General features: G+C 44.1%; 1 protein-coding gene across 1 annotated transcript in view; it reads right to left on the bottom strand.

The window, feature by feature from the left end:
- Positions 1–916: 916 nt before the first annotated feature.
- The window catches only part of LOC135557325 (leucine-rich repeat-containing protein 74A-like), a 29,697-nt gene continuing 15,875 nt past the window's right edge, over positions 917–14,738 (bottom strand). The window contains exons 4-12 of the mRNA XM_064990507.1: positions 9,809–9,902; positions 9,667–9,716; positions 9,411–9,492; positions 8,387–8,472; positions 5,687–5,881; positions 4,906–5,001; positions 4,365–4,505; positions 1,245–1,349; positions 917–1,045 (exon numbers count right to left, since the gene is read on the bottom strand). Of these exons, the coding sequence (XP_064846579.1) occupies positions 917–1,045; positions 1,245–1,349; positions 4,365–4,505; positions 4,906–5,001; positions 5,687–5,881; positions 8,387–8,472; positions 9,411–9,492; positions 9,667–9,716; positions 9,809–9,902 (978 nt within the window). The remainder of the gene's footprint in view (positions 1,046–1,244; positions 1,350–4,364; positions 4,506–4,905; positions 5,002–5,686; positions 5,882–8,386; positions 8,473–9,410; positions 9,493–9,666; positions 9,717–9,808; positions 9,903–14,738) is intronic.

Here is a 14,738-nt window from a genome sequence, read left to right as displayed (position 1 = left end):
TTTATCCTGCCTGACACACCTGTATTTTATCCTGCCTGACCCTGCCTGACACACCTGTAGTTTATCCTGCCTGACACACCTGTAGTTTATCCTGCCTGACACACCTGTAGTTTATCCTGCCTGACACACCTGTAGTTTATCCTGCCTGACACACCTGTAGTTTATCCTGCCTGACACACCTGTAGTTTATCCTGCCTGGCACACCTGTAGTTTATCCTGCCTGACACACCTGTAGTTTATCCTGCCTGACACACCTGTAGTTTATCCTGCCTGACACACCTGTAGTTTATCCTGCCTGACACACCTGTAGTTTATCCTGCCTGACACACCTGTAGTTTATCCTGCCTGACCCTGCCTGACACACCTGTAGTTTATCCTGCCTGACCCTGCCTGACACACCTGTAGTTTATCCTGCCTGACACACCTGTAGTTTATCCTGCCTGACACACCTGTAGTTTATCCTGCCTGACACACCTGTAGTTTATCCTGCCTGGCACACCTGTAGTTTATCCTGCCTGACACACCTGTAGTTTATCCTGCCTGACACACCTGTAGTTTATCCTGCCTGACACACCTGTAGTTTATCCTGCCTGACCCTGCCTGACACACCTGTAGTTTATCCTGTCTGACACACCTGTAGTTTATCCTGCCTGACACACCTGTAGTTTATCCTGCCTGACACACCTGTAGTTTATCCTGCCTGACACACCTGTAGTTTATCCTGCCTGACACACCTGTAGTTTATCCTGCCTGACACACCTGTAGTTTATCCTGCCTGACACACCTGTAGTTTATCCTGCCTGGCACACCTGTAGTTTATCCTGCCTGACACACCTGTAGTTTATCCTGCCTGACACACCTGTAGTTTATCCTGCCTGACACACCTGTAGTTTATCCTGCCTGACACACCTGTAGTTTATCCTGCCTGACACACCTGTAGTTTATCCTGCCTGACACACCTGTAGTTTATCCTGCCTGTACAGTCCTTGTCAAAGTTCTGGATCAGCCACTCCAGCTGATGTTGATCCAGGGGGATGTTAGCTTGCTGCAATACACAAACAAAATGGTTATCTATACCATCATATTCAAAATTATATAAATTAATTGATTTGTTGATTGATTGACTGAGTGGTTGATTGATCTTGTTGATTGGTTGATTGATTGATCTAGTCATGTTCAATCACTTGTGAGACTGTGAAACAGTGACTCGTCATTCTGTCAGTGGGCTGCTCGTGGCGTCAGACCTGCACAGCCTTCCTGAACTCCTTGTTGTTCACATACATGGTTCCCTCTTTGTCCAAACTCTGGAACAACTCTACCAGGCCCTCCTTTCGCTCTGCAAGGAAGTCCTACAGGAAATACATTGAAGCCATTTGTTATTCACAAATATAAATACAGCTATTTTGTTCTAGATACAGTATAATAATAAAAAAAAAAAAAAAATACAAATGTAGTTATGCTTTTGTAGTTGAATGTAATGTGTGGTTTCAATGGGCTTGCTTGAATAACACATCCAAATTAAGTTAATTTGGGAAAAATAAAGTTTTCGGGCCAACTAACAGTGTTCTCAGTCTAATTAACAGTGTTCTCAGTCTAACTAACAGTGTTCTCAGTCTAACAGTGTTCTCAGTCTAACTAACAGTGTTCTCAGTCTAACAGTGTTCTCAGTCTAACTAACAGTGTTCTCAGTCTAACAGTGTTCTCAGTCTAACTAACAGTGTTCTCAGTCTAACAGTGTTCTCAGTCTAACAGTGTTCTCAGTCTAACTAACAGTGTTCTCAGTCTAACTAACAGTGTTCTCAGTCTAACAGTGTTCTCAGTCTAACTAACAGTGTTCTCAGTCTAACTAACAGTGTTCTCAGTCTCACTAACAGTGTTCTCAGTCTAACTAACAGTGTTCTCAGTCTAACTAACAGTGTTCTCAGTCTAACAGTGTTCTCAGTCTAACAGTGTTCTCAGTCTAACTAACAGTGTTCTCAGTCTAACAGTGTTCTCAGTCTAACTAACAGTGTTCTCAGTCTAACTAACAGTGTTCTCAGTCTAACTAACAGTGTTCTCAGTCTAACAGTGTTCTCAGTCTAACTAACAGTGTTCTCAGTCTAACTAACAGTGTTCTCAGTCTAACTAACAGTGTTCTCAGTCTAACAGTGTTCTCAGTCTAACTAACAGTGTTCTCAGTCTAACTAACAGTGTTCTCAGTCTAACTAACAGTGTTCTCAGTCTAACAGTGTTCTCAGTCTAACAGTGTTCTCAGTCTAACTAACAGTGTTCTCAGTCTAACTAACAGTGTTCTCAGTCTAACTAACAGTGTTCTCAGTCTAACAGTGTTCTCAGTCGAACAGTGTTCTCAGTCTAACAGTGTTCTCAGTCTAACAGTGTTCTCAGTTTAACAGTGTTCTCAGTCTAATTAACAGTGTTCTCAGTCTAACAGTGTTCTCAGTCTAACTAACAGTGTACTCAGTCTAACAGTGTTCTCAGTCTAACAGTGTTCTCAGTCTAACAGTGTTCTCAGTCCAACTAACAGTGTTCTCAGTCTAACTAACAGTGTTCTCAGTCTAACAGTGTTCTCAGTCTAACAGTGTTCTCAGTCTAACTAACAGTGTACTCAGTCTAACAGTGTTCTCAGTCTAACAGTGTTCTCAGTCTAACAGTGTTCTCAGTCTAACTAACAGTGTTCTCAGTCTAACTAACAGTGTTCTCAGTCTAACTAACAGTGTTCTCAGTCTAACTAACAGTGTTCTCAGTCTAACAGTGTTCTCAGTCTAACTAACAGTGTTCTCAGTCTAACTAACAGTGTTCTCAGTCTAACTAACAGTGTTCTCAGTCTAACAGTGTTCTCAGTCTAACAGTGTTCTCAGTCTAACAGTGTTCTCAGTCTAACTAACAGTGTTCTCAGTCTAACTAACAGTGTTCTCAGTCTAACTAACAGTGTTCTCAGTCTAACTAACAGTGTTCTCAGTCTAACAGTGTTCTCAGTCTAACTAACAGTGTTCTCAGTCTAACTAACAGTGTTCTCAGTCTAACTAACAGTGTTCTCAGTCTAACAGTGTTCTCAGTCTAACAGTGTTCTCAGTCTAACTAACAGTGTTCTCAGTCTAACAGTGTTCTCAGTCTAACAGTGTTCTCAGTCTAACTAACAGTGTTCTCAGTCTAACTAACAGTGTTCTCAGTCTAACTAACAGTGTTCTCAGTCTAACAGTGTTCTCAGTCGAACAGTGTTCTCAGTCTAACAGTGTTCTCAGTCTAACAGTGTTCTCAGTTTAACAGTGTTCTCAGTCTAATTAACAGTGTTCTCAGTCTAACAGTGTTCTCAGTCTAACTAACAGTGTACTCAGTCTAACAGTGTTCTCAGTCTAACAGTGTTCTCAGTCTAACAGTGTTCTCAGTCCAACTAACAGTGTTCTCAGTCTAACTAACAGTGTTCTCAGTCTAACAGTGTTCTCAGTCTAACAGTGTTCTCAGTCTAACTAACAGTGTACTCAGTCTAACAGTGTTCTCAGTCTAACAGTGTTCTCAGTCTAACAGTGTTCTCAGTCTAACTAACAGTGTTCTCAGTCTAACTAACAGTGTTCTCAGTCTAACTAACAGTGTTCTCAGTCTAACTAACAGTGTTCTCAGTCTAACAGTGTTCTCAGTCTAACTAACAGTGTTCTCAGTCTAACTAACAGTGTTCTCAGTCTAACTAACAGTGTTCTCAGTCTAACAGTGTTCTCAGTCTAACAGTGTTCTCAGTCTAACAGTGTTCTCAGTCTAACTAACAGTGTTCTCAGTCTAACTAACAGTGTTCTCAGTCTAACTAACAGTGTTCTCAGTCTAACAGTGTTCTCAGTCTAACTAACAGTGTTCTCAGTCTAACTAACAGTGTTCTCAGTCTAACTAACAGTGTTCTCAGTCTAACAGTGTTCTCAGTCTAACAGTGTTCTCAGTCTAACTAACAGTGTTCTCAGTCTAACTAACAGTGTTCTCAGTCTAACAGTGTTCTCAGTCTAACAGTGTTCTCAGTCTAACTAACAGTGTTCTCAGTCTAACAGTGTTCTCAGTCTAACAGTGTTCTCAGTCTAACTAACAGTGTTCTCAGTCTAACTAACAGTGTTCTCAGTCTAACTAACAGTGTTCTCAGTCTAACTAACAGTGTTCTCAGTCTAACAGTGTTCTCAGTCTAACAGTGTTCTCAGTCTAACTAACAGTGTTCTCAGTCTAACAGTGTTCTCAGTCTAACTAACAGTGTTCTCAGTCTAACAGTGTTCTCAGTCTAACTAACAGTGTTCTCAGTCTAACTAAGTGTTCTCAATCTCAGTCTAACTAACAATGTCTCTTGTTTTACGATATTCCCAAGTCTCGCTCATCACTAAATTGACACTGACCTGTATGATGTTGAGTGCGATGGAGGGTTTTTTGGTCCTGGTGATAGAGCCCGTAACCCCCTGGTACTGAACCTTCAGACCTGAATGGTCCTGACACACTGCCTCCAGCAGCTCCACAAATGCCTCATTTACCAGCACCGTCTACACACACAGGTACGGACAGACGGATGAACACACACACACACACACACAGGCACGGGCGGACACACACACACACACACACACACACGCACACACACACACGCACGCACGCACGCACGCACGCACACACACACACACACACACACACACACAGGCACGGGCGGACACATACACACACACACACACGCACGCACGCACACACACACGCACGCACGCACACACACACACACACACACGCACGGACGGACACATACACACACACACACACGCACGGACGGACACATACACACACGTACACACACACACACACACAGGGACGCACATGCGTAAAATCACATACAAAACTCAAACAAAACCAAATCTGATAAACAGTTGATGGTTGTAGTTTGAAGTCTCTCACGGAGATGTTTATCTCTTCCAGGGCTGACTTGGGGTTGGTTCTGACGCTGTAGAGTAGAGTCAGAGCTCCCAGCTGGGTTAACGGGTTATGGGCCAGCTGTACAACGGAAGCACATCAAACCACAGTGAATTTTAGTCTACACTTGGCTGAACATTGGATGTACGGGGGAGTATGTCATTTATGTACTGCTTATGTACTGCTTATGGATGCTGTATGAATGTGTTATGATTGCTGTATGAATGTGTTATGAATGTGTTATGATTGCTGTATGAATGTGTTATGATTGCTGTATGAATGTGTTATGAATGTGTTATGAATGTGTTATGATTGCTGTATGAATGTGTTATGATTGCTGTATGAATGTGTTATGAATGCTGTATGAATGTGTTATGAATGCTGTATGAATGTGTTATGAATGCTGTATGAATGTGTTATGAATGTGTTATGAATGCTGTATGAATGCTGTATGAATGTGTTATGAATGCTGTATGAATGTGTTATGAATGCTGTATGAATGTGTTATGAATGCTGTATGAATGTGTTATGAATGCTGTATGAATGTGTTATGAACGCTGTATGAAGCAGCCACCTACCCTGAGGACCCTGAGGCTGTCGTTGGCTGCCAGGCCATTACAGAGCAGTGTGGTCTGAGACTTCATAACCCATTTATAACCCCATACATAACACATACGTAACGCATTCATAAGCACCCACACCAGGAAGAGTAGCTGCTGCATGTGCAACAACTAATGGGTATCCTAATAAAGGACACGAAACCCACCCGTAGGACCCTGAGGCTGTCGTTGGCGGCCAGGCCGCTACAGAGCAGAGCGGTGCCCTCGTCTGAGACCCGGTTGTTGCTGAGGTCCAGATGCACCAGTGTGTTGTTGTGACGTAGGGCCTCCCCCAGAGCCTGCGCCCCGGCACTGCCAAACCCGTTCCAGGACAGGTCCAACTGCTTCAGGGTGACATTCACCTGGAGGAGGGGAAGGGAGGGAGGGAGGGATGTCTAGTCATTTCTTGTTGGAATATAATGTTCTATCTGACAAGATAAAAACGCCTTTTAACTTGGTGCTATACTGTACTATCTGCTCAAACACCTTTTAACTTGGTGCTATACTGTACTATCTGCTCAAACACCTTTTAACTTGGTGCTATACTGTACTATCTGCTCAAACACCTTTTAACTTGGTGCTATACTGTACTATCTGCTCAAACAACTTTTAACTTGGTGCTATACTGTATTATCTGCTCAAACACCTTTTAACTTGGTGCTATACTGTACTATCTGCTCAAACACCTTTTAACTTGGTGCTATATCAAACACCTTTTAACTTGTTCTATACTGTACTATCTGCTCAAACACCTTTTAACTTGGTGCTATACTGTACTATCTGCTCAAACACCTTTTAACTTGGTGCTATACTGTACTATCTGCTCAAACGCCTTTTAACTTGGTGCTATACTGTATTATCTGCTCAAACACCTTTTAACTTGGTGCTATACTGTATTATCTGCTCAAACACCTTTTAACTTGGTGCTATACTGTACTATCTGCTCAAACACCTTTTAACTTGGTGCTATACTGTACTATCTGCTCAAACACCTTTTAACTTGGTGCAATACTGTACTATCTGCTCAAACACCTTTTAACTTGGTGCAATACTGTACTATCTGCTCAAACACCTTTTAACTTGGTGCTATACTGTACTATCTGCTCAAACACCTTTTAACTTGGTGCTATACTGTACTATCTGCTCAAACACCTTTTAACTTGGTGCTATACTGTACTATCTGCTCAAACACCTTTTAACTTGGTGCTATACTGTACTATCTGCTCAAACACCTTTTAACTTGGTGCTATACTGTACTATCTGCTCAAACACCTTTTAACTTGGTGCTATACTGTACTATCTGCTCAAACACCTTTTAACTTGGTGCTATACTGTACTATCTGCTCAAACACCTTTTAACTTGGTGCTATATCAAACACCTTTTAACTTGTTCTATATCAATACCAAAACCTCCATGGAAGGGGTATTTCACAACAACAAAAAATACTAACTTTCCACATTTTATTGATAACTAAAAGTAGTTTATTGACTTTGGGTGACAGAGACCAGATACATATATCAGTTTACTCATCCAGATCTAAGGTTTAGGGTTATGATATTACCTGTTACCAGATATCTATCACCTGTTACCTGATATTACCTGTTACCTGATATCTATCACCTGTTACATTATATTACCTGTTACCTGATATCACCTGTTACCTGATATCACCTGCTACATCATATTACCTGCTAGCTGATGTTACCTGTTACCTGATATAACTGGATGGGAGGATGGGAGAGGAGGGTGGATAGGGGAGGAGATTTAGAGAGGAGGATGGGAGAGGAGGGGAGGAGGAGGAGAGAGGGGGTGAATAGGGGAGGAGATTTAGAGAGGAGGATGGGAGAGGAGGGGAGGAGGAGGAGAGAGGAGGGTGGATAGGGGAAGGGAGGAGATTTAGAGAGGAGGATGGGAGAGGAGAGGAGGAGGATGGGAGAGGAGGGTGGATAGGGGAAGGGAGGAGATTTAGAGAGGAGGATGGGAGAGGAGGGGAGGAGGAGGAGAGAGGGGGTGAATAGGGGAGGAGATTTAGAGAGGAGGATGGGAGAGGAGGGGAGGAGGTTGGGAGAGGAGGGTGGATAGGGGAAGGGAGGAGATTTAGAGAGGAGGATGGGAGAGGAGGGGAGGAGGTTGGGAGAGGAGGGTGGATAGGGGAGGAGATTTAGAGAGGAGGATGGGAGAGGAGGGGAGGAGGAGGAGGGTGGATAGGGGAAGGGAGGAGATTTAGAGAGGAGGATGGGAGAGGAGGGGAGGAGGATGGGAGAGGAGGGTGGATAGGGGAGGAGATTTAGAGAGGAGGATGGGAGAGGAGGGGAGGAGGAGGAGAGAGGGGGTGAATAGGGGAGGAGATTTAGAGAGGAGGATGGGAGAGGAGGGGAGGAGGTTGGGAGAGGAGGGGAGGAGGTTGGGAGAGGAGGGGAGGAGGATGGGAGAGGAGGGTGGATAGGGGAAGGGAGGAGATTTAGAGAGGAGGATGGGAGAGGAGAGGAGGAGGATGGGAGAGGAGGGTGGATAGGGGAAGGGAGGAGATTTAGAGAGGAGGATGGGAGAGGAGGGGAGGAGGATAGGAGAGGAGGGTGGATAGGGGAAGGGAGGAGATTTAGAGAGGAGGATGGGAGAGGAGGGGAGGAGGATGGGAGAGGAGGGTGGATAGGGGAAGGGAGGAGATTTAGAGAGGAGGATGGGAGAGGAGGGGAGGAGGATGGGAGAGGAGGGTGGATAGGGGAAGGGAGGAGATTTAGAGAGGAGGATGGGAAAGGAGGGGAGGGGAGGAGGATGGATAGGGGAGGGGATTGTGGCACAGAAGAGGAGTGGACAGCGGAGGTCAGCGTTTCTATGACTTTTAGTCAGATAATACTAAGACTACCTTTAGTCCAGCACACAGTGTCACGGCTCCACTCATCCTCAAATGGTTCCAGCTCAGATCCAGCATCTCCAGGCCCTCGTTATTGGCTGAGAGGAAAGAAAAACGGGCCAATCAACAAATCAGTTGGGGGAAAAAAAGGGAATTTACAATTGATTCAGGCAAAAGTGACGAGATGTCAAATTCATCAATTATCAGACTGAGTGCTGTTGAGCAGAAGAATGGAGAGGAAACATGCACTCACAGGTGTCCTTCGGGACCTGTGGGAGTAACACTCCCAATGCATCCCAAATGGCACCCTTTTCCCTATGGGCCCTGGTCAAATGGCACCCTATTCCCTATGGGCCCTGGTCAAATGGCACCCTATTACCTATGGGCCCTGGTCAAATGGCACCCTATTCCCTATGGGCCCTGGTCAAATGGCACCCTATTCCCTATGGGCCCTGGTCAAATGGCACCCTATTCCCTATGGGCCCTGGTCAAATGGCACCCTATTCCCTATGGGCACCGGTCAAATGGCACCCTATTCCCTATGGGCCCTGGTCAAATGGCACCCTATTCCCTATGGGCCATGGTCAAATGGCACCCTATTCCCTATGGGCCCTGGTCAAATGGCACCCTATTCCCTATGGGCCCTGGTCAAATGGCACCCTATTCCCTATGGGCCCTGGTCAAATGGCACCATATTCCCTATGGGCCCTGGTCAAATGTAGTACACTAAATAGTGAATAGGGTGCCATTTGACAGAGACATATTGACGCAGCATAGTGGAAACAAAGACTGTTCTCAGGGCAGGTTGTATCTAGATATGTTGGCGGCGCGTCGTTGACAATTGTAGCATTTTAGCGAACCCTAGCCCTTTTCCAAACCTTAATCTAAATTCTCCTAACCTGCTACGTAAATTCTCTTATTAACCTGCTGCTTAAGTTATCCTAACCTGCTACGAAAAGTCACTTCTGCTCGTAAACCTGCCCTGAGAACAGTCTTGGTTTCCACTAATGCGATCCAGCCACATCCACCGTCTCACCTAGCATCTGTCCCAGGTGTTCTCCTCCCGTGTCACAGAACTGGTTGTGACTCAGGTCCAGGTCTTTCAGCCTGTAGTTGTTCTGTTGGAGGGGGAAGAGTCATAGGGTTGCACAAATCTGCTAACCCCCCCCCCCCCCCATAAAAAAAACCAGGGAATTTGTGGAAAGTTACCAGATTTCTACAGTCGCTCTTTGTATGTGTTGTTTGAAACACCCTCCTGGTGATTCATGACATAATATAAAAAGATAACTTACTGCCAGAGCGTCAGCCAACCTTTTGGCATCAGCGTCGACCAACCCATTTCCTGGTTGAGGAAAGCGTTGAATGTTTACATACATGTAGACAACGCTTCACCGTGTGTGTATACAGTAGGCCATAGATACAACTATACAGCACCTGATAGGTTGATTGATTTGACGGAGACATTGTCTAACAGCATTTTACAGATGCGTTTAGATCCTGCTGACTGGAGGTGGTTGTTGGAGAGGTTCTGGAAAAAGACACATTTCCTGTCAGGGGGGGGGGCACAAATCTAATTGGGTTTTCGACCTGATGAATCTGGCTGGTAAATGCTGCCAGTAGACGTCAATGTTTCAAATAGGCCTAGTTTGTAACCACGTTTCCATCTACAGTTTTTATGCTAGTAAAGTCATACTATATATTTTTTAAATCACACAGCTGTGATGGAAACAGGAAGTTTCTGTAAAAGTTTTACCTTTATTTTACCAAGCAAGTCAGTTAAGAACAAATTCTTATTTTCAATGAGGGCTTTGGAACAGTGGGTTAACTGCCTGTTCAGGGGCAGAACGACAGATTTGTACCTTGTCAGCTGGAGGATTCGAACTTGCAACCTTTCGGTTACTAGTCCAACGCACTAACCACTAAACTTGGAGTCACGTGGTGACATGGTGTGTGGTCCTCCCACTACGACTCCAGAAACCATGCAATTTATTACGCTACAAATTAAATAAGTTTGCCCCCACCCCCATTGAGTGGCGGCTGCCAACACACTGACTCAACTCCAGCCACTTTAATAATGGGAATTGATGGGGAATTGATGTAAAATATATCACTAGCCACTTTAAACAATGCTACTTAATATAATGTTTACATACCCTACATCATTTATCTCATATGTATACGTATATACTGTACTCTATCATCTACTGCATCCTTATGTAATACATGTATCACTAGCCACTTTAAACTATGCCACTTTGTTTACATACTCATCTCATATGTATATACTGTACTCAATACCATCTACTGCATCTTGCCTATGCTGCTCTGTACCATCACTCATTCATATATCTTTATGTACATATTCTTTATCCCTTTACACTTGTGTCTATAAGGTAGTAGTTTTGGAATTGTTAGTTAGAGTACTCGTTGGTTATTACTGCATTGTCGGAACTAGAAGCACAAGCATTTCGCTACACTCGCATTAACATCTGCTAACCATGTGTATGTGACAAATAAAATTTGATTTGATTTGACTCTAAACTGCTTTTTATCTTGCTATAAAAAACAAGTATTTCAGTGATCGGGCTGAAGTAAAGGAAGATATCAACATAGCTTGTTATCGGGATTCAGAAACGTCTGGCTGGATGTGGTGTAGGAGATCACAGACTTGTGCAGAGACAGCATCAATGATTCTACAGCACACGATCTCACTGTATTGGTTCATCTATCAATCAGGAACAGGCTTGACAGAGTCTGGATATTGGATATTACTTTAGTAACCTTCTGTGTTTGTGGCTGGAGGGAGAGAGAGAGAGAAAGGAAGAAGGAGAGAGAGATGGAGAGAGAGAGAGAGAAAGAAAGAAGGAGAGAGAGATGGAGGGAGAGAGAGAGAGAGAGAGAGAGAGAGAGAGAGAGAGAGAGAGAGAGAGAGAGAGAGAGAGAGAGAGAGAGAGAGAGGAGAGAGAGATGGGGAGAGAGATGGGGAGAGAGAAAGAAAGAAGGAGAGAGAGATGGAGAGAAATAAAGAAAGAGATGGAGAGAGAGAGAGAGAGAGCGAGAGAGAGAGAGAGAGAGAGAGAGGGGGGAGAGAGAGAGAGAGAGATGGGGAGAGAGAGAGAGAGAGAGAGAGAGAGAGAGAGAGAGAGAGAGAGAGAGATAGAGAGAGAGAGAGAGAGAGATGGGGAGAGAGAGAGAGCGAGAGATGGGGAGAGAGAGAGAGAGAGAGAGAGAGAGAGAGAGAGAGAGAGAGAGAGAGATGGGGAGAGAGAGAGAGCGAGAGATGGGGAGAGAGAGAGAGAGCAAGAGAGAGGGAGAGAGAGATGGAGAGAGTGACAAATCAAATTTGATTGGATATGAAGTTATGCTTGAAAAGGAAGTGATGATGCTTGTAAAGGTGGAAGTGATGCTCCTTTCCAATAAATATTGAGTGTCTGATCCTGAGGACATGATGATCAAATAAAAATATTCTCCCTCGTCTCCATAATAATCTCACCATGTAGACTAGCCTACCGCCCCAGCCTACCCGTATTGTACACGGGAGCTGTTGGCTAGGAAGCACTTGCCAAGACCAGAGGAGGCACATTTGCCATTTAACAAAACTTGTTTATTTATGTGGGGAAAAAAAATATTGGTCGACTTGAAAATACGATGGAAACGCGTTCACTTTAGATTTTTATTTTGTGTACGTCATCACACACTGATTTTTATCAGCAGCAAATCAGTTTGCTGGAAACACCATTGGTGGAAAAATGCGGATGTCGATTTTAGAATATTTGCATGAAAATATGCCACCAATAGCTGGGGTAAAGGACTCAATGGAACTCAGACGTGCCATTGACCAGATTTGCACACATTCAACAAATGTAATCTAACAAAGTGTATATTCATGAAATCCGTCACGATTTATGTTTTGTAACAGGCCTGGAATGTGGTTACTGAAGTTCCATTTGAATGTATTTGACTACATAATAACATGTAGAAGTTGTCCCTTTTCACATTTAGAAGTGACTGTTAAATTCGAACTCTCGTTCGTGTAAACCGGTTAGCATAGCTAGCATACAGAAATCGGTGGTAGTCAGTCGTTTCTAACTGTACTGCAGTTGATTGGTGACAATGACACAAACGTGTTGGGGTTGACATCCATACAAGCATTATACTCAGATTTTTACATCAACTATTTGTTTTTTATGTATTATTTCTTACATAGTTAGTCCAGAAAATCTCAAGTGTTATTACATACAGCCGGGAAGCACTGTTGGATGTAAAAGCGATGTCAATTTACTGTCATTACGACCAGGAATACAACTTTCCCCACGCAGATCTTTTGTTCAGACCTTCAACCCTGGACATGCGATCTTATCCCAGAGGCCGACCGACCCAAAACAGTGTGGTCGCCGCAGGAGAGGCTGACGGAGCGGCCTACTGGTCAGACTCAGAAGGCGAGCACACCATCCACCGCTTCCAAGAATATTACTCTCCAATGTCCAATCTCTAGATAACAAGGTGGACGAAATTAAGGCATGAGTTGACTTCTAGAGAGACATCAGAGATTGTAACATTCTCTGTTTCACTGAAACATGACTCACTCAGGAAATATTGTCAGATTCGGTACAGCCACCCGCTTTCAACACGCATCGCGCCGGCAGAAATAAATATCTCTCTGGTAAGAAGAAGGGCGGGGGTGTATGCCTTATGATTAACAACTCATGGTGTAATCAAAACATACAGGAACTCAAGTCCTTTTGTTCACCTGACCTAGAATTCCTTACAACCGCATTATCTTCTAAGAGAATTCTCATCGATAATAGTCACAGCCGTGTATATCCCCCCCGCAAGCAGATACCTCGTCGGCCCTGAAATAACTTCACTGGACAATGTAAACTGGAAACCAAATATCCTGATCCTATTTATTGTAGCTGGGGATTTTAACAAAGCTAACCTGCGAACAAGACTTCCTAAATTCTATCAGCATATTAAATGCATGACACGAGCTGGTAGCATTCTGGATCATTGCTACTAGAACTTCTGCGATGTATACAAAGCCCTCCCCCTCCCTGCCTTCGGAAAATCTGACCATGAAAAATCTGACCATGATACACAGAAACCAAAACAGGAAACGATCGTGCTCAGGTCAATACAACGCTGGTCTGACCAATCGGATTCCATGCTTCAAGATTGCTTTGATCACGTGGACTGGGATATGTTCCGGATAGCCTCAGACAACAACATGGATGTATTCGCTGACTCGGTGAGCGAGTTTATTAGCAATGCATCGGAGATGTCGTACCCACTGTGACTATTAAACCGTGGATTGATGGCAGCATTCGTGTAAAACTGAAAGCGCGAACCACTGCTTTTAATCATGGCAAGGTGACCGGAAACATGACAGAATGCAAACAGTGCAGCTATTCCCTCTGAAAGGCAATCAAACAAGCAAAGCATCCGTATAGAGACTAAGTAGAGTCGCAATTCAACGGCTCAGACACAAGAGGTATGTGGCAGGGTTTACAGTCAATCATGGATTACAAACAGAAAACCAGCCTCGTTGCGGACCTTTACATCTTGCTCCCAGACAAATGAAACAACTTCTTTGCTCGAGGACAATACAGTGCCATTGACATGGCCTGCTACCAAAGCCTGTGGGCTCTCCTTCTCCGTGGCCAACGTAAGTAAAACATTTAAACGTGTTAACCCTCGCAAGGCTGCAGGCCCAGACGGCATCCCCAGCCGCGCCCTCAGAGCATGCGCAGACCAGCTGGCTGGTGTGTTTACCGACATATTCAACCAATCCCTATATCAGTCTGCTGTTCCCACATGCTTCAAGAGGGCCACCATTGTTCCTGTTCCCAAGAAAGCTAAGGTAACTGAACTAAATGACTGCCGTCCCATTGCAATGACTTCTGTCATCATGAAGTGCTTTGAGAGTCTAACACCATGGTAACTCCAAACTCGTCATTAAGCCCGAGACCCTGGGTCTCGACCCCGCCCTGTGCAACTGGGTCCTGGACTTTCTGACGGACCGCCTCCAGGTGGTGAAGGTAGGAAACAACATCTCCACCCTGCTGATCCTCAACACTGCTCCTCAACACATATAGGTCTAGAACACATTAATAAATAGTACTGAAATACCCCTGCTATAGGTCTACAACACATTAATAAATAGTACTAAAATACCCCTGCTATGGGTCTACAACACATTAATAAATTGTACTGAAATACCCCTGCTATGGGTCTACAACACATTAATAAATAGTAATAAAATACCCCTGCTATAGGTCTGCAACACATTAATAAATAGTACTGAAATACCCCTGCTATAGGTCTACAACACATTAATAAATAGTACTGAAATACCCCTGCTATA

Source organism: Oncorhynchus masou, chromosome 16, assembly GCF_036934945.1.
Source record: "Oncorhynchus masou masou isolate Uvic2021 chromosome 16, UVic_Omas_1.1, whole genome shotgun sequence".
Taxonomy (NCBI): domain Eukaryota; kingdom Metazoa; phylum Chordata; class Actinopteri; order Salmoniformes; family Salmonidae; genus Oncorhynchus; species Oncorhynchus masou.
This window is presented reverse-complemented; position numbering and strand designations above follow the sequence as displayed.